The sequence below is a fragment of the Apteryx rowi genome, unplaced genomic scaffold, assembly GCF_003343035.1.
Source record: "Apteryx rowi isolate R43461 unplaced genomic scaffold, aptRow1 scaffold_22, whole genome shotgun sequence".
Lineage (NCBI taxonomy): Eukaryota > Metazoa > Chordata > Aves > Apterygiformes > Apterygidae > Apteryx > Apteryx rowi.
Window position 1 is genome coordinate 4,884,161 of NW_020448530.1, and position 14,670 is coordinate 4,898,830.

At 35.4% G+C, this 14,670-nt stretch overlaps 1 protein-coding gene across 5 annotated transcripts in view; it reads left to right on the forward strand.

Moving 5' to 3' along the window:
- The window catches only part of RGS12 (regulator of G protein signaling 12), a 91,856-nt gene that overhangs the window by 2,372 nt on the left and 74,814 nt on the right, over window positions 1–14,670 (forward strand). For all 5 annotated transcript variants that reach the window (XR_003253307.1, XM_026064606.1, XM_026064603.1 and 2 more), the window contains exon 2: window positions 4,172–6,126. Coding sequence is in view for 4 of the 5 variants with exons in the window: in XM_026064606.1 (XP_025920391.1) it covers window positions 4,270–6,126 (1,857 nt within the window). In the remaining variant the exon portion in view is untranslated. The remainder of the gene's footprint in view (window positions 1–4,171; window positions 6,127–14,670) is intronic.

Below are 14,670 nucleotides of genomic sequence, written 5' to 3' on the forward strand. Positions count from 1 at the left end.
ATTTGCTAAACCTTTCTCAAATCATAATGGTAATTTTATCTTTTCAGTGTTTTAACAAGTATATTGAAATGTCACTAAATAATATAATTTGCTTAAGATTTAGTTGCTATGCATTACAAACTATTCTGCAGTTATAGGCCTGTTTCCTCTTTTAAAACGCATTTATCCTCCTGACAAATAATTGAGATGCATGTTTTTTGATATTGTACAGTCTTTTTCTCTTTGAGACTTATTTTTTCATACTTAATGATACCAGGAAATCAAAGCAAGTCTGACCATATCTGGTATCGGGGTGCAACCATTTTCTGACATACTATATATGATCAAATGTAGTTACGCTATCAAATTAATAAAGTTCAGTGCTAGAATTATTAGAAGTAATGACAGTACTATATAATTGGTAGGCTTGATAAGATTCAGTATTTAATTTTACTGAAACTCAACAGCTAAAATCACTTTATCTTTGGTTATTCAGGACATTTTTCAGGTTATATCGTTCATTAACAAATTCATTTTTTTAGTAAAAACATATGGACAGAATCAAAGGTTTGTATCACTGCTACTAAAATGTCTATATTTCATTATTTATACTACACATTTTGTAGTTAATTACAGTAAACATCATTTGGATATATAATTACTTTAAACTGGAAATTTGTACTTATATTTTTCTGTTACATCTTTCTATAGCTACAGGTTTCAAGTCTGCAAAGAAATAAAAATAAAACTTACACAATTAGGTAATTTAGTTTTGAAATCAAGCTGTGAGGTGTACATTTCTACAACTAGTTTGTTAACAGTTTGTAACTCAACTAATCTCTCTTGGAATCTCTCTGTACATGAGAAACATTGTTTTTGTAATTTTTCAGGTAGTCCGTCATACCATTATACTAAAACATATTTGAATGCTTAGGGCTCTTGCAGAAGAGCTACATTTGTTCTTTGTCCTGAAGCTTCCTAGATAAATTCAGTGAGGTGTTATTTCTCATGGATGTAATAGGCAAAATTAACGCACAGTAGTATCAGGCAACTGAGTTCGGGAAGTGATGGCTTTTTCAGTGGTGTAATACGGTTTTCTTTTTTCTTATTTTTTAATGTATATACCTTAATAGCAAAAGGCTCTTTAGTGCTGAAGTACTTGCTAACTTTTCACACACAAAATTATGCAAATAAATTAATAGCTGGAAGTCTTCACACCTCTGGAACTTCATTATTAGAGAAGAGTAGTGTGGTATAAGCAGCCTGCTTTTTTTTTTTTTTTTTTTTTTTTTTTAAACATATGGCCATACGTATAGGAGTGATGTTTCCTTATCAGTGCTTATCATCTGGAATAAATGCTTGATGTAAGGGGAGTAGTTTAGGAAGGCAAAGAGATACTGGCTTGTGAATGGAGTTAAATGGAAACCTCTCATAACAAGTGTGTAATCATGAGGTAGGAGAGCATTGAGGTTTGCTTTTTTCCAAGAACAGCCTAACTACATTTTTATCATAGTTTTTTTGCAGTAGCTCTTATTTTTTTTATAGATTAGAAAGATAGTTAGAAAATCTGTTTTTTCTTATCAGCCCCTTCAACGTTACAACACTGAATCTTAAACTTTTGCAAGTACTGCTTTTCACTCTATTTTTTGATCAGTTTATTTATAATCTAATACTCTCCTAATTGTTTCCTTTCTCTTGCAAGCTAGTACCATGCTTTTAGGTGCCAGAAATTACTGTGCAGTACAGTTGACCAGTTCAGCAGTGCAGTGTTGGAATATACACAAGAAATATTAGGGTGTGTTCAAGACAATCAAGAATAGAAATATTCCCTGAAAGACAAAGTATGTATTTATTCATGCTCTCAAATAGCAGATTTTTATTTATTGTTGGGCATTTGTTGGATTTTTTTTTGGCTGAAGAAATTAATCTTGAAAAGATTTATTAATATTTAATTATTACTCTCAGGAAGTACCAGACTTAATTATAGATAGTGGAAGGCACAGTGATCTCTTAGTTCATAAGTTTAGCTTCGTGGGGAAAAGGTGAATCTCTGTTTAAGGTACAAGACTGGATGCAAGTTGACTGGGGTCTTTTATAGCAGTGTGTGAGTTTGCATAATGTTTAGGAAACATTTCTTATATTATGATTTCCATCCAAAGGTTAAGTGTGAAGTTTCATTGCTTTCCAAAGCTAACTTATTTTCTGAAATTATAGAGGAACTATTGTTATGGAAGCTAGATAATTGCTACACTAAAACAATTTGCAGAAACTATTCTGTATTGAACAGTCACAGCTGCTCCCTGGAGACTGTAAAAAACTGATGTCCCTTTGTTCAAAAAAATAAAAGCTAAAACCCCAAAACAAAACCAACTGAATGTCTTGTGTAGTGTTTTGAAGCCTGCCCTATTTCGGATTTGGAAGGTTCTTAAAGGAATCGCATCCTGTAGTTGGGTATTGACCTGGGAGCTTTCCAGTTTAGCAGAACCAATTTCCAAAAAATAAGAAAGTGGGAAGCAATCTCTCACAGTTCTTATATTTTTTAATTTGGTAATCAAAGAGTTAAAATGCTTTAGTAGTTAAGACTTAGATAATAAATTTTTTTTTCTGTGGAACATCTGAAGGACTGGCCCTTCTATTCTTTCCCGGGCAGAAAATAATGCAAATAATGTGGTGTGGATTGCATCGCGCTGCATATCTTTATGGCAGACTTTTTTTTTTTAAACTTAGGACCTGAGAGCAATGACAGAAGGACTTCTTGGTAATTTTTCGTAGCAAGTAGTGGGTCAGAGACCACTAACTTTAACTTTTTAGATATAATAATCAAAAGTGTCCATCTGTGAGAGCTGAATGTATATATTTGTATCTATCTACCTATATAAAACATTGCCCATTTTCAAGTACATTATACAGTTTAAGTATGTTACAAGGTGATCAAGTTATGAATAGTCTGTGGTCAAACTCAGAGAAATAATTATTTTCAAATTAGTTCTCACTTGCTCAGACTTAGTTTATTGCAATTTTATGTAGCTGTAGTCATCCAGTTAATTCAGTTGCTCATCCTCCAGCTCTCTGGAAGCAGGAGTTCATATCATGCAGCAAGTGGATAATTTCAAAAATTGAGTAAGTTGTCATTTCTGTTATTTGTGTGAAATCATTTTTAGGCATTTTAATCTGCTTAGTGAAGGAAACCCATCTAAAATAATGGAATTTACCTGAGTTCATTTGGACAAGGCATCCAGACTTCAGTGTCAATGCCAAAATTTAATGAAATCAATTACTTCTATCTCTCTTTATAAAGCTTCTTCATCTTAATCATAAAGTCATAATTCTGCTGCTGACTGGATTAATACTGGCAGCCTGTGGAGTTCTTTTTTTTTAATTTTTATCTAAAACACATGGATGTTGGAATGACTGACTGAAATGCAATTTTTATAGTGTTTGTTTTCTGATATTTTTGAGTAAATTTATCAAATTATTGTAACAGAGTAAACATGATTTTGTGTTCCCTTTGTCTAATACATCATTTGAGTATGCATCTGGTGTTGTTACAGATGTAAAAGAAATACATGTGTGAAAATCAAAGTCTGAGTTACTTATCTTAAGCTGCTTTTACAGTCAGTGGAGAGAAACAGGCAAATCCAGGGGTAATTTATCTAATTTATTTTGGATGGATACCTTTGGTACATGTGTCTGTACACCGAGCAGAAAGGGGGAGTGGGCTATAGCTGACTAGATCAATTTAATCTCTGACTTGAAGGTGCCTGGGAAAGGACAGATGAACCTCATCCAGGATTTTCACTGTGTTACAGAATGTGTTGGTGGTATCCCAATGGTGCAGTAAGCCAGAAGTCTACTGAATAGTAGGTAAAATGATGGAGTTGGGAAAGAAGGAACATGATGCAGTATGAAAACACTGGGCTGTACATCAAAAGACTTAGATTCTGTTCTTAGCTTTGTCATCAAGTTGTTTTGTGATTTTGGACAGACACTTTATTTGCCTTTACTACTGCTGTGTTATAAGTAAAATGAAGACTGTGATACCTGCCCTTTTCAAATTGTTTCAAGTGCTCTGTTATTTCTCTAGTAATAGTTTTTGGTGGAGTTCAGTAGTAGTATTCTGAGCAGTAAAAGGAACAAAAAAGCTGAAATATGTTTGAAAATTCAAATGTCTCTGTTTTTTTTCTCTCCTTAGAGCTTCATCAGTTGAAGGAGTCGTAACTTATATAGTGTGAAACATGACAAAAAGCTGGACTAATTAAAAGCTTTCCTGCTCCAGGAGAAAAACCCAAAATGTATAGACCAGGGGAGACAGTCAAACGTCGACTCAACATGCATGCTCCTCCTCGGATAAGAAGTGTGGAAGTTGCAAGAGGAAGAGCTGGCTATGGGTTTACCCTTTCCGGACAAGCTCCTTGTATTCTTAGTTGTGTTATGAAAGGAAGCCCTGCAGATTATGTTGGACTTAAAGCAGGAGATCAAATATTTGCGGTTAATGAAATTAATGTGAAAAAAGCCTCTCATGAAGATGTGGTGAAACTTATAGGAAAATGTTCTGGAGTGCTGCACATGGTCATTGCTGAAGGGATTAGTCATATAGATTCATGTTCTAGTGATGAAGAAGTTGGTTTTTATGATGGAAAGGGCTGGCTGAAACCCAAACCTGACTCCAAAGCTCTGGGTATAAATAGAGCAGAGAAAGTTGTTGAAGAAATGCAGTCTGGTGGCATTTTCAACATGATCTTTGAGAATCCTACTCTTTGTGCTGGTAACTCAGAGACTTTGACACCAAAACAAAGATCATTTTCAGATTCTGCTGCTATTAAATTTGAAACTGGAAATGAAAGTATAAATAACCCAAACCTACTGTCCAAGGAAGAAATATCCAAAGTCCTGAATGATGATTCCGTTTTTAGAATTGGACTGGAGAGTGCCGAAGACTTTGGATTGGACGCAAGTATTTTAAATGTTGCCATGATCGTAGGTTACCTAGGCTCGATTGAACTTCCTTCAACAACCTCAAATTTGGAAAATGAGAGTTTGCAGGCTATTCGTGGATGCATGAGACGTCTGCGAGCAGAACAAAAAATCCATTCATTAGTGATGATGAAGATTATGCATGACTGTATTCAGCTGTGCAGTGACAAATCAGGTGTAGTGGCAGAATATCCTGCAGAGAAGCTGGCATTCAGTGCTGTTTGCCCAGATGACCGAAGATTCTTTGGACTGGTTACGATGCAGACAAATGACGATGCAAGCTTGGCTCAGGAAGATGAAGGAGTTCTGAGGACATCTTGCCATGTGTTTATGGTGGATCCTGAATTATTTCATCATAAAATTCACCAGGGCATAGCAAGACGTTTTGGACTGGAATGTACAGCAGATCCAGACACGAATGGCTGTCTAGAATTTCCAACGTCATCTCTACCTGTTCTTCAGTTTATTTCTGTCCTTTATAGGGATATGGGGGAATTGATTGAGGGAATGCGTGCAAGGGCTTTTCTTGATGGTGATGCAGATGCTCATCAGAATAATAGTACAAGCAGTAACAGTGATAGTGGAATTGGAAATTTTAATCAAGAGGAAAAGAATAATAGAGTTTTAGTGGTTGATTTAGGAAGTAATCCAAGTAAACATATTCCTAACAGTATGTGGGAAAATCCAGTAGGAAGGGGACAAAATCAGTCTGCTTCCCATTGGAATGGCTTCTGTCATGAACAAGAAGGAAACATTCCTTTAGAAGTAATTCAGAATGATAAATCCCAAAATTTAAGCAAACACCTAAGTCCTTCTGCTCGTATCGAAGTCCCGCTGGTTTCTGCCCGAAATTCAGTACCCCCATCTAAGAAAAGTGCTGCAGGCATAGGCAATCAAAGGTGGTTGCCTGTGCACGTGTTACAAGAATGGCAACACGGCAATGCTAGCGACCAGGAGTCTTACACGGATTCTACGGATGGCTGGTCAAGTGTTAACTGTGGAACTCTCCCCCCTCCGATGAGTAAGATTCCAGCTGACAGATACAGAGTCGATGGCACTTTTGGCCAGCCACAGTTAAAATCTCATAAAAATGAATGGTCTAAGAAGATGTTTTGCATGCAAAACAAGTTTGGCCSTCAGCACATTATTAGGAAGTCTAAAGAAGATAAAAAGGTAAGAAGATGTTGATACTGATTGCTTAAAAACAAGCAACCCCCCTCCCCCCCAACAAATAACCTCTGATATTTTTAACCCCATTATATGTGTAATAAAATTTGAACATGTATACTAATATTTACAAATTTTTGGTGAAAATAATATGGATCTTTCTGCTTTGTAGGGGTTTTGCATATTCGTGTTTAATTGAGTGCAGCTCTGGAATTGTACTTCTGCTGGAAGTGTTGCCTGTTAGAGCTTTCTCATATTTCTTCTTGTCTCTTCATTGTTTCCAAATGTTGTAGTGGCATTGCAATAAAAGGAGACATGACATTCTAGCAACTTCAGTCCCTTTTGACCTCCAGCAACAAAAGAATGGAAACAGACTGGATCTTCAGTCTGGCTCCTTTTTTTGAGAAGTTTGGCTTGCAAATGTTAATTATTTTAGTGATACCTGTTTTTATAGATATGTGGTCTAATCATTAGGCAAAATATTATGTTTAAACTTTTAACTTTACCGAAATAAGATTATTTTATGACCATAAATATTCATTCTAGCAAATCTCTCAATAAAAGTGCTGCTAAAACTACATCAAAGATAGTTAATATTGATGATTGTTAGTGTCCATTATTAGGTCACAAATCTAGCATGTTACCAGTAAGCTGCATTTCATATTTTATTCCAGTGTATTGCTTTGTCTTTGAGTGCTGTCGGTAGGCTTGTTCTGTCTACTGTCAGGTTTCTATAAACCAAAGCAAGAAGATTTAAAAAAAATGTGTGCAATAGGTGTCCAACATAATTAGATACCATTCCCTTTGCTGCGTACACTTTTTCCTGTTGAAGGACTAACCTCATGGGAGTCTGGTGTTGGTAGCTGGGATTCTAGTGGAAGTCATTGATCTCGTACTAAAAGAGTTAGTGGCAAAGAGTTATATTTAAAACATTTCCTGACTCCAGGGAAAGACAGAGTCTTATTCTCCAAATTAGTCTTCAAGAAGACCTGTTCTTTTGTCAGGAAGTACTGCTTATATAATTGATTCAAGTTACCATCATGCTATCCTAATCTATTTTTGAAAAAATGTTTTTTTCAACTCATTAAAAATATCTAAGTGCTGCTCATTGAGAAAAAAGGTACAGTGGACTATATAAAGGGGGTGACAGTAGAGATTTGTTAGTTATTTGAAACTGTTACAGGCAAAATATTTTCATTGTGACACTCAGGCATATAGATATTTTTGGGGTAGAATGCAGAATTTTAGAACATTTTGTTTTTGGCATGGAAAGAAAAATTCATTTTTAATGCTTTTCTTACACTGTGAAGCCAACAACTGTCACATACATTCTTTTTTACGTTTTGTATGCTGAAAATAATAAGACAAATAAACTAGTATATAATATACTAGTAATACATTAATGTGTTTTTAATATAACCTGTCTGCTGCAGCAAACAGTCTTTTCCAAACCCAAAGGAATGGCCTGAATGTCAAGTGGTCTTAAGTATAAGGTAATTCTCACTTTTCAAAAAACAGAAATAGAAATCTGAACAGAAACATTTAATTTATAAACAATGCTTCCCACAGCCAAACACCTACTATTCAATCCTGTTTGCTGCCCCGATGACTCCATACCTCATGGTCTGCTTGCCAAGCGCTGTGCTGGCAGACCAGGGGAAAGGCTTCTTTCTGTAAATGCAGTACTTGTACAGATGCATAATGGATGCTGATCCCAAGTGCTTTTGGGGGACTGGAGGGCTTCAACTACAGTTACTGCAGCAGCTGCCAGGGGAGTCTGTGGAAACTCCTAAAGGGTCTGCGTGGCAAGTCGTGTCTGAAACGTTGTACGTGATTGTAATATGGATTGGATTTTTTCAGATTTAAAACTCAAGCACATTATTTTTGAAATGCTGGAAACATTTATTTCATGGAAGTCAAGAGTACATTAATGACATTTTCTTAGAAAAATTTGCACCTTAACATGAAAGATGTGCTATATTTGGGTAAACAGTAAAAATTTATCACCTACTGTGTCACTCAAATCAGCATGTACCAGAATATATGTTCTCACTCAAAATCCCTCAATTCCTTTTCCCTTTTAAATCTATTTACTGATAAAACAGGTTTTCTGTTCTCTGATTAATAACAAATTTGTTCGCAAAAAATACATTTAAAATGTTCATGAAAGTCTTGAAATCATTTACAAGGATGGGTTGCAAGCACTGATCATGATTCAGAATAATTCCTAAAGATGAAGTAGTACTATGTTCTCATTTTAAATCTTTAATGAAAATAGTTATGGGATGTTAAGTTATTGATGAGCATACCTCTGTACTTTGTAGGTACCACAAAAATAAGGAAAATCTATTTTCTTTGTATTAGAGCACTAATTCACTTTCATAATAGAATGATATTCAGAATTTCAGACTCTTTCTTGCTTTGTGTGGAGAAAAGAGTTCAGATCGTCTTTTCCAAAACGTTATTTGGATGGGTTGGATGCTGTATTCAAGAAAATTATACATCCTCAGCTTACTGTGACCTTTTTAAGTAGTAAGGACTGATTTTACACAGCATGCTCAGACACATTGCAGTCATAGAAGTATATAAAGTGGCCACCTGGGATTCCATTGATATTTTTACAACCTAGTGGCTCAGTCTAATGCTTAATTTGGCAGAGCAGTCCTTAAATTGCTTTTTAATTGAGTTTTTTTTTTTTTTTTTGTCTTTTGCATTAGTACTGAAGGGTAATATATCCTTCAAGTGGGAATGTGCAGAAACCACTAGAGGGAGAAGAGGTTACCAAAGCTAGAGTTCTTTGAGATGAACTCTGCACATCCACGTTGCTTGTTGTCTTCCTTGGAGCCTTCATTACATTCTCTCTTGATACATGTTGGGGAGAAGTCTCAAATAACTGGATGCAATTCTGATCTAGCAGAACAGTTGTGCAGCCAAACAGTGGTGACCACAGCATGTAGTACAGGAGTGTATGCTGCACTGTACAGTGCTAATGGCCCATAAACTCTTTCCTGATTTTATAGCTGCACCTGCAAAACATTTGTGAATTGTGCAGAACACAACAGTAGGTGTGAGAGAGCCCCAGTGATCATAACTATATAAAGTTGCACTTTCAGAACTGGACCTGGGAAGTATATCTTGTGGGTAGGAATGTATGGAGTTTCAGACTTCAGGTTACAGGCAAGTAAACTATTTTTTCTGAGCTTTGTGTTCCCTTTAGTGTATGAGTTTTTCAGTTCATAAATTAGAATTGTGGGTAATTTTGTAAAAATGGAAAAAAMCCTCAGTTTTTCTATATTGATATACTTTACAGTGGTACAAAACACTTTAAAGTTCTCTGTAAGTACAAATTCTTAAAAAGAAAGTGAAAATCACCTAATTTGATTAAATGTTACTGAATAGTGTGAGGTTTTTTTGTTTTGCTTTCCAATGTTGTTGTAAGGATTTTATCCTTAAGTTATTGAACTCTCATGTACTTTATCAACTGTCATATTTTTTGTGGATCTGAAATCTTTGGCTTTTAAATGATCATTATATATGGAAGAGGAGAATTGTGAGTTCATCAGAGAAATTTGGGTTCTATTACACCTCTTCTGACTGAGATTTGTAGGAAGGTATCTCTAGTCGCAAGCACCTCTACAGTTACTATTTCCTGCACTGAAGCTCATGTTCCCTGTGTGTCTTAAAAGTTTCATGTGAACAGATTTCTGTTGAAAAATCTTATGAGACTTTTTTGGAGGCTCTCCTTGATTCTTGTAGGCTCTTAGAAGATTCTTGGTCTACAACTAATCGTGGCAGTCCTGATGATTTTATTGAGATTCACTGAAAATAAGGATCGTATTATGGGGCTTTGAATTTCAGAATGACAGGGGAATATTTCTTGTAGTGATAAGCTTCTGAATTACTTTAAGGCTTGTACTGGGCAGGGGTGCGTGGTCTAGTGAGGTCTATGAGACTAGCATATGGAGGAGCTGGTTATGGTTTCGGTGGGAATGGAATAATTGCTGCTCTTTTGTTCTCCCAAGCTTGGTCTGTTATTCCTTCTGTGTTGTCCTACTTTGCTGTTGTCTCATTATTTCCACTTTCTTCAGCATCCCGCTAAGTTTCAGGAATTTACCTACTCATATCCATTTGCATAATTTTGGGTTATGCAAAAGAAAAGCACTGTAAGAAATCTGAAAACATCAGGGGATATTAGGATTGGCAAGGGATTTGAGGAATTGCTGAACAGGGAAGCATTCCTTTCCCTCTGGACTAAATTAATCTAATACATTTGATTTTGTTCAACCCTCACTCTCTGTTTTCAAGCTATGGCCTGGCCAAAAATATGTCTAACCGTTACTGTTTTAAATTAAATTTACTGGGAAAATACTCTTTTTTTTCCACTGGAAAGCCTCGTAACAGTCAGTTTCGATCCTGAGTTTTCTCTCCGTGAGGACAGAAGCCTTGGCGTTGACCTCCCACCTTTTTTTTTTGAGAAGGTCTATTTTAATGTTGTAGAAGCAAGTATAACATTTAAGATCACAGCACATTTTACAAGCAGAGCTTCATAACTTGTATTTGTGTACTAGGGCTGTTTCAAATGGATATGACAATCCATTAAAAAATAATTTATATATCTATTTTAATTTTTGAGTATCGATTTTTAGAAACTCTTTTCTCATGAAGAGTGTGAATTTGTAAATGGATGCTATTTCTAGATCTTAGAGGAAGCAAAAATGGATTAACTCGCTGTCTGAGACTCACATTTTCTGAGGTATGTATCTTCTTCAATTTATAGAGATTTTAAGTGAATATCCTCAGACCTGTGCTTCTTCAGGAGTTTGATCCCGAAGGGCCGTTTTTTAAAACTGAAAAAATTGTCAGCTGCTTTATAACCATCATGACTTAAGCTTTTGAAAACATTGTAAAAACTTTAAAAAACAGAGAAAACAGGTGAGGAATACAGTGGGCATCTTTGCTTGATAATGTTTTCTGGATTAGCAGTTTTTTTTACCGTTTTGGTCAGAAGCTTAAATATAAATATTTTAGAGTTGGCCTTTGTTTTTAAAGCGGGTATTACCAAAAAAAGATCTCTTGTTTAAGTTAAGAATGGAATAGGTGTTTTGTGAGAATTTTTCATTTGCTTCAAATACAAGAATTTCAGTTTTTAATGCTGGTAACTGATTGGTGAACTAACTGAAGTGCAGATATTTTAGATGCAAAGACAATGTTGGCAAAGCTGTGTGGTTCCCATATTTGTTTTTTGTTGTATAATTACATGTTTTTTCCCTTTCCTCTACAGTTCTGTTTGCTCACTAGTTTAAGTTGTTCCACCCCAGCTGTTTATAAAGCAGTATTAATGGCAGCTGGATTGCTATTTTTACACAGTACAATTTAACGTAACTTTTGGAATTATAGGCTTTGGTATGATTTGAGATGTATGTATATACCTTAGAGAGAACATAACTGAAATCCCAAATACCAGACTAGATCTGAGAATAGTGCTAATGTGAATTAATCTTCAAAGAGGCATTTATATCAAGTAGGTTCTCTGATACATTTTGTTAGGTGAAAATGAAAAGCTAATAAAGTTTAGTGATTTCATGCAGCTTTTTCATATGTACTGTCATCTTCTAAAATAATGATTTTAAAAATGGACAATTCTAGGAGCTTTAGAAAATATATAAAAAGCTAGAGTAATGCTACATGCTTTACTCTGAAAAAGAAATTAGACAAAATCTGGACAATATCTGTCTTTAGAGCAATATTGACTTTGAAAAATTCTCTCATTTCAAGTTTACTTGCTTAGAGATTTCAAATTTTTCATTATATCTGGCTTTCAATGTTTTGTGGAACAAGTGTAGGTTCAGACTCCAGTTAAAAAATTAAAATCATGAGAATAAAGGGACATGCAAGCACCTAAGGATTTCTGAGTTAGTTTTGAGTTGTGAGGGCAGAGGAGAAGGCAGCATCTTGAGAAACAATGAAGAAATGGTGTGGAGAAGGATAATTAGCACAGAATGACTTGTGAAAATGATGAAACATGGTTTTGTTTTAAGTTAAAAGCATTGAAAGCTTAATATTAGAGATTGTAAAATTACTTTCTGGGCTATCTAAATGCTATGTTACCTTTAAAGAAAAATAGCCCCAAAAGTGAACCTGTCCTGTCATATATATTACAAAATCTTGTTTGTTATGAGGCCTGTGGATTCATGACATTTAGTCTCTACTGTATGCAGCCATAAAGACATGGCTGACCTGTCAGTTAGTGGCAGGGTGAGTATGGCTCCAGTTACACGAAACTGCCAGATTATTGTCCGAGTTTTCAATTGTAGGCAGATAGATCACAGTCTCCTTGCAGTTGAGATTTAAAGACTAGAAGAAAAGGAGCTGTGAAATACCTGTTCTTTTCTGGAGAAGAAATAGATCAATGTGGAATAAAGATCTGTAACTAACAAAAGTAAACATGGAATCTCTAAAGGACATCTAAAGTATTTCAATAGAAACACGGAGATGTGAAGCTTCAAGAGAAAGGCTTGACAATTTGTCGCATCAATAAAAAGGCAATTAAGGCATCATTAAATTTGCAAAGATAGTACTGGAGAAGGATATGCTGCATCATCAAATCGAGTTCTAGCTCTTTTAGGTAATCACATCATCTGTTTTGTACACTTAGGAGCTGCACCTTGGAAAAAAAAAAATTGTTTGCACCCAGACTTCCACAAGAAAATTTTTCCGGGACCTCGCTACTATGATGTTAGAAAGTTTTATTTATTTATTTTCCAGTTTGAATTCTAGTCATGGCCACCTTCTACCCATTTCTTCTTCTTCTAGTGTTTCCTTTAGTTTGTGACTCTTTTTCTTCAGTGCTTCCCCTTTTGTTTATATGTAGAAATCATATTCTTCCAGCTTTCATTTTGTTTGACTGAAGAGCTTAGTCTCTGTCTTCCAGAATGTAAGGTTTTCATTCTCCTGATAATTTTAGTAGCCCTTTTCTGAAACTATGCTAATTTAAATTATTTCTTGGCGATGAGTGAATAAAATTTTATGCTGGTTTCCTAGTAGGGGTTTTCTGTAACGGTAGTATACGTTTTCCTATATCTGTTGTGAATGCCTCGTATAATACCTCTTTATATATTATTTACTTCTTTCATAGCCATATGATGTTGATGGTTAACATTCATTTTGTAATCAGCTAATAAGAACATCCATTTGTATCCGATGAGATGTCCAGTATGGAGGTCGATTTTGGACAATGGCCAGGAGCAGCTGCTTAGAAAAAATGTGGGAGCATGTGCTTTTGGTGGTATATCCTTCTAATTTTCATCAGTGTGTGGTTTGGGGACTTTCCTAAGGTGGAGACTGCATCCACATCATTGTGTTTAATGACCTTAATGAGCCTGTGTTCCTGAATTTATTGTTTCTTGAACTCACTTATTCTTTTGGCATCACATGACAATAAAATACACAATTTAATGCAGTTGAAAGCAAATAATACATAATTGTATTATACATATAATTTCATTTCCTACCTGCTGATATTTTTCATGAGAAATATTGAATAATCTCGTTCCCTATTAATTTTCTCCTACTCATTTGATTTTGTTTTAAACCTGAACCACCAATCAGTTATTTTCCAAGCTATTTTCCAAGTTATTTTTCCAATCTTAGTTCTAGTTTTTAGATGGGTTGACCAGAACTACAAGCAGTTTTGAAAATGTGTAGGTAGACCATAAAGCTAATTTCTTGCTTTCTTTTCTGTTCCTTTTCTGATGATTCTTACTTCATTTGTGTTTTTGACTGTAACTGAACATTGGGCCATACGATTTAATGTTCCTAAGTAGTACTAGTGAATTTAGAGCCAACTGTTATGTGTGTGCACTTGTGGTAATTTTCTCCGTGTTCTCCCTTAGTATACTCAGGTCTTTTCCTCTGTAATATCCAACTAATAGGCTTCCAACTCCTGCAAGAAGCAATTATCTAATTATTCTGAGAAAATGGTCTTATTATTCCATCTGCATTAATACCATCAACACTTAAATTTTGTGAAGGGAGATTAGGATAACACTGAAATTCAGATGCTTAGTTTGTTCTGTGCCTAGTATCCTTTGCAGGGGAGACAAGTAATAGATTTCATTTACCTGGGTATCTGGTGTGACTGGACAGCTTCTTTTCTATGTCTTTGCAAAATGTATAGGAATCTTTTATGAAATTTGGCCTGGTTCTCAATAACACTATGGGCCTAACTGCAATTAAAAATGCCGCTGTAATGGTTAGAGGGTCGTAAAATGKCTCATTATCATCTAATTATTAAAGAGGCATTCTTAAAGGTGATCAAATCCATTGACATTTGTGGGTTAGATGAGTGGACAGTGAGGTGGATTGAGAACTGGCTGAATGGCAGAGCTCAGAGAGTTGTGATCAGTGGCACAGAGTCTAGTTGGAGGCCTGTAGCTAGCGGTGTCCCCCAGGGGTCAGTACTGGGTCCAGTCTTGTTCAACTTCTTCATCAATGACCTGGATGAAGGCACAGAGTGCACCCTCAGCAAGTTTGCTGACGATACAAAACTGG